Source organism: Lampetra planeri, chromosome 43 (assembly GCF_965212315.1).
Source record: "Lampetra planeri chromosome 43, kcLamPlan1.2.h2, whole genome shotgun sequence".
In the NCBI taxonomy this organism is placed as follows: domain Eukaryota; kingdom Metazoa; phylum Chordata; class Hyperoartia; order Petromyzontiformes; family Petromyzontidae; genus Lampetra; species Lampetra planeri.
Window position 1 is genome coordinate 3,462,157 of NC_136149.1, and position 9,655 is coordinate 3,471,811.

Here is a 9,655-nt window from a genome sequence, read left to right on the forward strand (position 1 = left end):
CACTCATTTCCCAACGTCTTGTCTCTTCTCACAATTCAAGTTCCTAGAATCAACCCACCCGCGCCTGCAACATGGCTTCATCCCAGAGGTCGCAATCAGGTACCCGATACCCGTACCCTACCCGTACGGGTACGGCCGGGTACGGATACGGGTACCCGTTTGCGTCCCTGGTGCGGCCGGGTACGGGTAAGGAATCAAAACCCGTTTGCGACCTCTGGTACATTGTCAGGAGAGTGCAGTGCAGCAAAATCTCCTGTCCTGTAATGCTCAGCTGGAATACTGACCAGCGTGGTGAAGTATGGTCCAACCACACCCACGGCATGGAAAGGCCTTCATTCAACTGGATTATTGAGGGGCTGTAAATTAAATCCTAAAACCATCCATATGACTACCGAAACGAGCAATTATCAATAACTTCTATTATAAATTAGGTTCTGTAAAGCCAAGTGACAACAGTTTATTCTACTCTTATCGATATTAAATCAGTTTACACCACGTACAAAAAAACTTTATTATAACTGAATGCAGTAATTCACAGTGCAGTGTGTTTGTGCAAGTATGGTCCAGTGGCCACGTTTCATAAACGCCGTCCTTCCTTAAATGACGCATGGGCATCGAATATCCTCACCATGCGCATTCGGCACAGGTGCGGGCATGCGAAAGGCGTTCGTCTGCATTGGGCATGTAATGATTCGCTCCAGAATGTTTTTAATATATTAAAATGGCCGTTATTCGATGTATTTTAAATGTTTGAAATTTTACGATATTTTTTGTTTTATATTTCTCGTTTTTTTGTTGCTGTCTCGAGTGTGTGTGCAGTTTTTGTTTTTAGTCTAAACGCGCCCGAGTGTAATTTTCGTAAAATTTGCATAATATATTCAATTATCGCAGGCACAGTTTGATTAATCTCTCAATGTATTCATCAGTGCGCCATTACATGCCTAATCAGCCGGTAAGAAGTGTGAGCCTAAAACTGTCTACAACTCGGAAAGCAATTACATGACACACGCTTTGATATTTCCTAAGCGGAAGAAGCTATTTCAATTCATTATTCGCAAACATGCCTACGACTAAATTTCGATTTAAAGCTTTCGTGACTGCAGGGATTCATCTTCTTGGATCTTTCGGTAAAGTCTACGTGACTTTACCGAAAGATCCAAGAATATGCCTACGACTCTTCACCCTTAACTCGTCCGGTGGTGACCCTGCACATGACACTTTGGGTGTCCCTTGTGAATGTGCCATCCCGTGTATTTGGGTGCACTGTGTGAGTACGCGGATCTCTGTGCCCTAATCCGGCTTTTGCGGATCTCGGATTGAGCTCACAGGCTGCCCAGTGCTTCGGGGGGACACGGCATTCATGGATTAATGATTCAATTCACCTTGCCCCACGTTCATCGACCTGCTTCTGATGATGTACCACAGTGCAGCCCACCGCGTTGTAAATATGTACATTGTACTGAACAGCAGACCCACTCCAGCTGTTTTAACTTGAATAAACAAAAATGTTCTTTATTTGTTTGCTGTCATGCTTGAAATTGTATCTTGCGTTATAATTGTAATTCAATCATGCGGTAAAGCTACCTCAGTTCGTTATGACTCTTTCAGGATGGTCTTGCATTGGGTTTTTATTTGAAGATGTTTAACGTTAATGATGAGTTTATACTGGTAGGAACCTCCTGGTTACACCAGCCCACAGGGGATTATTGTGTCCGTCCGTCGTGCATCAAAAAATGGGAGGGGTGGGGCTGGGTAGAGAGGGGAGGGTGGGGAGGGTGTGGGGGGCTGGATGGGGAGGGTGGGGCTGAGTGGGGGGTGGGAGGGGTGGGGCTGGGTGGGGAGGGGCTGGTCACCCCATGGTGCCCTTATGAAACTCAACGTTTAACCTACTCACACCGGCTTGTGCCCGCCCTCACAGTCGGCCATATTTACGGAATACACCACGCCGCCATTGACCCTGGCCATTGACCGAGCAACCCAACGTTCCTACCATCTCCCTCCGCAGGAATGTGTTACACGTGGGAGAAAACCCACACGCGCGCTAACGGTGAATCACTACATCTCTACAGATGGAAACAGATGACGATTAGTCAACTTGCTGTACTGCCTTCTCCTGGAAAGCCAGGGTATGGCACCTCGATGCCTACGGGAAAGGAGTTTCACAACAACATTTGTGCGGTGAGCCACCAACCGTCGCCTCCACTGCTGGATTACAGGGATGCTCTGCAACCTCCCGTGCCGTGTCTTGGAATCTGAGCATTGTAAGATTTATAATTTAATTTACCAGGTAAGGCCGAATGAGCTAAAAATGGTATTTGGGCTTTTTCAGAAGCGACCTGGCCACAAATGATAGCTCAACCAAGTGGCTTATCTGTAAATTCATAGCAGTCAAATACTCTAAAGATTGGAGGAGCGGTGGCACATTGGTTAGCACTCACTTCCCAATAAACCCAGCGGCCCGAGTTCGATTACTGCCCACGGATAACATCAGTCGCGAGTGATACTTGAGCCGATTCTGTGATTGCCGCTTCCACCAACCTCAACTGGCTTGGTGAAGTATGGTCAAACACCCTCGCGTCTGGGCCAGCACTGGGTGATAATCGATCCCGGTTGTTGCCACAGTGGCAGCCGCAGGAATTGAATCTGTAAAGTTGCAATTCGGTGAGCTTATTGCAAATAAAAGGTTAAGAAAAAAATTGCAGTAATTGTATTTCCACCGCTATCGTTGTGGTGTGATGGTTATCACATGAGATTGTATTGCAATTTACTGGTTCGATCTCCTGGCTGGTAACTAACCTCAACGCTTCTGGTGGTGAGATGTTAACTACCTCGCCGGGTTACGCAGGAGGTTGTGGGTTCGATCCCGGGTTTTGTAGTTTTTCTCCCCTCCACATTTAGAATCAATGTGCGGTCGGGGCAATTGTTGTTAGCTTTTTGCTGCAGCCTTGCACCCCTTTGGTTTTCAATCGTAAACAAAGTAAATAATACAAAGGGGTTTGATGAAAAAAGTAAGTTGTACTTAGGGGCCGTCCATAAATGACGTCACGCGATTTTGGACAATTTTTGACCCCCCCCCCTCGTCACACGGCGTCACAAGGTCAGACCCCCCCCCCTTATATGACGTCACAAAGCTCTGCCCCCCCCCCCCCCCCGAAAACCATATTTCCATTTTGAAAATAAAACATGCTTCAAATCGCTTTAAACTATTGTCATTGTAGTGCGTATTTAATGTAGCACTGCACTCTGATGTTGTAGGAGAAAACATTTATTAAAAAGTCTATTTAATTAAGTAGAACGTGTTGTCTATATTTATTTAAAGTTGCACATTTTGATGTGACGTTCTAGCGTTTAAGTTTTCGTGACTGCAAGGATCCATGCTCTTTGGTTCTTAAAATAAAAATAAAAAATGAAATAAAAATACAAACATTTTTATTTTATTGTTTATTGACGTGACGTCGCATTTCTCAACCCCCCCCCCTCGTCACACATCGTCACAAATGTCTGACCCCCCCCCCCCCCCAGGTGCGTGACGTCATTTATGGACGGCCCCTTACGTGTCCGTGCTTACTTTGTGCTTTGGTGATTTACCTTCTAAAAAAATCTGTCCACGTCTCGCACCCCCAGAGAGGGCATCTCGCATTTTTCGGGGGTGCGTGCACCCCAGGTTAATAAGAACCACGTGTTTAGAGTATTTAGCTGTGATACATTTCCACACGATAATCCACTTCGTTGAGCTATCATTTGTGACCAGGTCGCTTCTGAAAAAAGATCTCTACATAGCTCAGTGGGCCCTTGCCTGGTAAATCAAAAATATATATATATTTTTTATGTCCACCCAACAGCAGTTGCAAGTGGGTTCACCAAAGTTCTACTTTGCTCGTGGTGGGGTAAAGTGTGGGTGATTAAACCTCTTCCAAGGGGCCGTCCATAAATGACGTCACGCGATTTTGGACGATTTTTGACCCCCCCCCCTCGTCACACGACGTCACAAAGTCAGACCCCCCCCCTCAAATATGACGTCACAACGCTCTGCCCCCCCCAACATAAAACATGTTTCAAATCGCTTTAAACTATTGTCATTGTAGTGCGTATTTAATGTGGCGCTGCACTCTGATGTTGTAGGAGAAAACATTTATTAAAAAGTCTATTTAATTAAGTAGAACGTGTTGTCTATAGTTATTTAAAGCTGCGCATTTTGTTGTGACGCCACATTACTCCCCCCCCCCCCTCGTCACACATCGTAACAAATGTCTGACCCCCCCCCCCAGGTGCGTGACGTCATTTATGGACGGCCCTAGGGGGGGGTGGGGTGGTAATTGTGGGCAGGCACTTGTAGACAGGCACCTCACAGGCGCCTCGCCTTGGCCGCCTCTGTGACGTCACGCCCGCGCAAGGACCCTTTCCTTTCCGCCATCGCTCCCGCACTCGAACGGAGGCTTCCCATCGCCGCTCCGAGGTGAGGCTCACCCCGCCGCGGCCTCTCCCGCGGCTCTCCCCGCTCGCCTCCGACGCCGAGAGCGGCGCGCCACGGTCGCCGACGTCTTCGCGGTCGTCGGCGCGGGCGACTCGAGGTCGGATGGCTACGCGTTGACCGCGATTGAGAACGGATTGGAGTCGGCGGTGTAGACGCGCTTCGCTAACCACCTCCTCCCCCTTCTCTCTCTCGTGTCCACCACTCCGGTTAGGTATCGAGAAAACTACAGCGCCGCGATGTCTGGCAGGTACGCTCTCTCCTACTCCATTCAACATTTTATCCGCCTTGTTGTTTGTGTGTTCGTAAATCGCTTCAACGTCGGTCGATCGGTGGCGGGCGTGAGTGCTTACCGTGTTGGCGCTGCTAGGCGAAGCCTGTGCTCGATAGGCCGCGTCCACGTGTGATTGGAAAAATAACTACCACAAAAACTTGACACGTTTTAATCGTTCAATTTATTTAGTGGAAATTAAATGTACGCGCCTGTTTGCCCCGTGCGTGGCCAAGTCGCAGCTTCAATGCCACCGGTATCGGAAGATGAGGGTCCAAGTGGTCGTTGAGCCTGGATATTGCCTTAGTGCTGGCTGCAATTACCAACCCGGTGTTTGTAGGTTTCGGGGCCACGTCGTCTTTAGCAGACGGGAGCCGCAGCGAACGTCCCTCTCGCTCTAAGCCGCCCGCGGCTCACGCGGGGCACGCTCTGCCCGCCTTCTAAACAGAGCCACGTTGAGCGAGCGGCGTGGTCGGAGTGTGGTCGGATCGCCCCACCTCCCACCGGCGTGGGGAGGCCCTCGTCCCAATAGCGGATTGATTGACTAAGAATCATTAGCTGCGCGTTTTTGTTGTATTGTTGTCGAATAGTGGTTATTAGGCAGGGAGTTTGGTGCCTCCTGAGCAGTGCAAACATTCGAGCGTATCACATTGCCGGCCCTGTGTAGTAAACTTACGTGCCCCCGTCATAGTAATATGGAGTTTCACCCGATGGCTAAAGCCGTAAATAACTAGCAAGCGCCTGTAGACAACACTGCAGCTGTTAAATATCTTGCAACAGATTGATAAACTTAGACCGAACCTCAGCCCTGTGTCCGTCGTAACTTTTACACGTGGGGAAAACATCGCCAGCAGAGGGCAGTGCAGCCACATCCGTTGGCGTGTTCCTTTTGCCGGTAATTAACTATTAATCTTGATTTACTATCAGTTTGGTCAATGCCACGAACACAGCGAGAGTAGAGGTGCTGCTTCCAGTGCAGACCCAGAGTAGGGAGGAAAAATAGCTCTGATGAAAGCTTCTTCCCCTGGACCCTACTGGTGCACTGCCCTCTGCCCGACGGTCCGAATGCATCGCAGCGTCTCGCGACTCCGATAGCGAAATCCTCATTAAAACTGGGAGAAAAATAACGAATTAATGAACAACACTCTTGAAGAGGATTGCTTGGGGGCCCCCGCTGTCTGTCGAACTTACGAGAATTTTAATACTCTCATTCGCGTCGTGGAAAGTTTCATTACTAAATGAGAGTATCATTAAATGAGATAAAGTATAATTACTAAATGGGCAATGCTGATGACAGTGCTGTTAAAATTATGCACTCCCAGAAGGTCATTCAGCCGATGGTTTGTGTAAGAAATACTTTGTTTTAATGTGGAAAGAGGAATATGTGAAGACGAAGTGTCTGCTCATTACGGGTGCTTCCCGGTTTACGACTGTGGTTCCGTTCCCAAGCCCCATTCGTAAGATGGAACAGTGCACTGTGTTTAAATGCACATACAGGCAGCGTTATTATAAAATGTGTTAGGGTTCAACAAAAGAAGGGTGCATTGTTTAACTCCTAAATAAGAAATATTGTAAATTTGCGTGTGAAACTAAATAGTTGCCGCGGTTCGTGTTCGCAAGTCGGACGGTTAATAAAATAAATATTGTTTGGAAGCTCGTTCGTAAGTCGAGCGTTCATAAGTTGGTTGGGTGGGCGGAGGGGGTGGACCAGTCCTGTGTTTCGTGACAAGAACCTACTGTGCTTCCCCTCCCCGCCGCAGATTGTGGTGCAAGGCCATCTTCACTGGCTACAAGCGTGGCCTGCGAAACCAGCATGAGCACACCGCACTGCTCAAGATCGAGGGCGTGTACACACGCGGCGAGACGGGCTTCTACCTCGGCAAGCGCTGCGCCTACGTCTACAAGGCGCGCAAGTACGTGGCGGGAGCGCGGTTGCGGCGCAAACAAAAATACGTTCTTGGGATTTGTGCAGCGTCTGTAGATGCAGCTGCATCTCGAGATCATGCGGCAACATAATGGTCACATGGCAGGGAACCGCTGAAAAACGGATCCGCTCTTAGGCAGGTTTGAGCCTAGTTAGTGCTTGGAGCACGACACGGCAGGTTGTTATCTCGGTTGCGGAGTTACGTGGTGAGCAACGGGACAATGCACAAATGTGCATTGTTGTATTGTACTCGGCTCCCACACCTATTTATTCCAACCGTCACACAATTTTGACCGGTGTGGTGAAGTATGGTCATATAACCTCCTTGACCTGCATGGCATAAGCAGGTCATCATCTACCCGTGGACTGACAAAAGTCTACATGTACACCTGCAATTTATATTTCACCTTCATTGATTAGGTATAGCCCTGTGAGCCATGAGGCTCTTGACTCTGGTGCAACCGCAACAAACAAAAACATGAACAAAGAACATCTTAAAGTGACGACGTGCAACAGAAACATCCAGGAAAACCAGCAAAATCTTCCAGAAAAAATCACCGTATATCAACGCTGTGTGCAAAAATCCCAATGGGATGCAAGTCTAACAATTTAGATAAAGTTATCGGGCTAACTCCGTAATTCAAGAAACATGGCTTAACCATACGTTTTCGAAATCCCCAAAATAAAGCTATAAAAACAATGTAATAGTGATCATGTATAACAGGGGTCAGTCGTGGGTATACATTTCTTGAGCCTCGACTTAGGCAGGAAATTGGCCAGCTGGAATGACTGAAACTGCCATTCCAGACTACAGGGACAGCAACAGAAAAGTATCCAACTCCCATTGAGCAGTAGGAGGTTGAGGGTATTGAGATAAGTCCTTTTTTACTGGAGTGGAGCGCATGTGGGAAGAAGTATAATGATGAGCGACAAATTAAGTAGGGACAGGTCCATAAAGTCGCGTAAAGACGTGTGGGCGCTCTCGTAGTTGACTGAAGGCTAAGTTCGGAGGTTTGTAAAATAATCTTGACCATTGGGGGGGTAATGTGGTCTCGTTTACAAGTGCTGCAAAAGTTAGTATTTTGGGGAGGCGGGTTGTTTCTTTGTCAGGGCAATTTCCAGTTGTCAAGTCCGGGTCTCCTTATTTCAAAGGGCCATCGGCACAGACGTTTGCAGCTTTGTCAATTCGCTACCGAATGAGAATTTTCGTTGTGCTGTGCGGGTCGTCCTGGTTAATTGAAGAGACTTGACCACGCTGATCAGCACACAATGGTGAGGAGCAGAGAAATACAGTGCAATGGTGCATTCTACTGACATGCCCACAGCATATCCAGAAACTTCTAACACTAAAAGTGTCATTGTGTCGTTGAGGGCTGTAGTGTAATCTGTAGCTAATACAAGCTCTGGTTCGAGAAGTTGGCTATGTACGGTGCGAAAGAAGTTCAGCATGCTTACAAACAAGCTGTATACACCTCGGTGTGTACAATCTCTCCTTGCTTTCGCCTCAACCAAATTCACCTCAATGGAAGTTATGAAACCTTTATAACAAGGAGCAAACGTTGAACGTGTGCTGAAGTGATAATTTGGTGTGGGATTATCACATCTGAGAAGGCAAGCAGGTTTGAGCCTGTGGAGAGTCCTTGGAGATCGCTGACCACCACGCACAAACCGGTTGTCATGTTTGCGGCCTACATTTGTGGGCCCTAGATGCCAGTGCAGCAAAATCCGTTGTTGTGTTGTACTTCTCTGCTCCATAGTCTGTTCCTCACCCTCCCCCTGCACTAAAAGCATGGTGAACTATAGACTCGTAACAGCCACGAACCCTCATGGAATTTATCCAGCAGTCGGTCGACGATTTATCTTTTGTCGAACTTCTTTTGCACCATATGTAGCCAACCGTGCTCATCGGAGGTGCGGTTATTCCATCCAACCCACGTGACCTGGCTTTGGGGGAGGGTCGCGTGGCTGTGTTGTTGCGGAGCGCTGCTAACGTTGTGCCCGTCGTCGCAGGAACACGCTGACGCCGGGAGGAAAGCCCAACAAGACGCGTGTCATCTGGGGCAAGGTGATGCGTTCCCACGGCAACAGCGGCGTGGTGCGCGCCAAGTTCCGCAAGAACCTGCCCGGCAAGGCCATGGGCCACCGCATCAGAGTGGTGAGTCACGGGGGGGAAAAACCGAGACTTTTCATGCCAAATTTGCTGGCCTTCATAAGGTCAAATGGCATGGGGGTGGAGTGCTGCTTAGAGAGAAGACCTGGTATGATTCAGCCTTTTTTGCAATTTGATTAATTGGTACGATTTGGATTTTTTTTTTATGCCGCCAGTGGCAGCGGAAGTGAACTCACAAGAACTCGTTACATGCCACTTTAAAATATATAAATAATGTTTACATGTTCTTGGTTCTTTCCCTGAATCCCTGCAGTCACGAAAGCTTTAAATCGAAAAATGTGTACATGCACGAGCTGATGTATCGTTTGACGGTTCTGTGCACTCTTAAACACTTACTAGAAAGGCACTCCAGAAAAAAATCCCCTGTGGGATCGCTTTGAGCCTTTTAGATTTTTTGGCTCAAATCCATTTAATCTCAGGTCTCGCTGGTATGAAAGCGGAACACTGAAGGAAAACCCACAGTAATGTCTAAAGTCAACTGCTGTACGATTTTGACACCTATGTAATGAGTGATGGACATCACGTTCCGTTTTGGCATTATAACTCCTTGAGCGCATTCTTTGACATCGTTGTAAATAAATGCTTACCTTTGTGAAGTTAAACTTTTTTTATCATTGTGGATAGACTATGGAAATGCTGTTCTATGACTTGTGATTAATTTATTTATTTTCTTTTTCAGATGCTGTACCCATCACGAATCTAATTGTATGCGTTGCAAAGTTTAAATAAATAACAACTGTGTTGGGCTCTTTGCGTCTCGCCATTCTTTTTGTCATCCGTAAAAACGCTCTTTTGACAATTTGTTATTCAACGTGCTTT

The 9,655-nt window shown here is 47.5% G+C and overlaps 1 protein-coding gene across 1 annotated transcript; it reads left to right on the forward strand.

Annotated features, from left to right (window-relative positions):
- The first annotated feature begins 4,274 nt into the window (after positions 1 to 4,274).
- RPL35A (ribosomal protein L35a) lies at positions 4,275 to 9,583 on the forward strand. Its single transcript, XM_078614074.1, has 5 exons — positions 4,275 to 4,456; positions 4,686 to 4,721; positions 6,503 to 6,655; positions 8,677 to 8,821; positions 9,516 to 9,583. The coding sequence occupies exons 2-5, from the start codon at positions 4,711 to 4,713 to the stop codon at positions 9,537 to 9,539; spliced, it is 333 nt and encodes a 110-aa protein (XP_078470200.1). The 5' UTR covers positions 4,275 to 4,456; positions 4,686 to 4,710; the 3' UTR covers positions 9,540 to 9,583.
- The last annotated feature ends 72 nt before the right edge of the window (positions 9,584 to 9,655 follow it).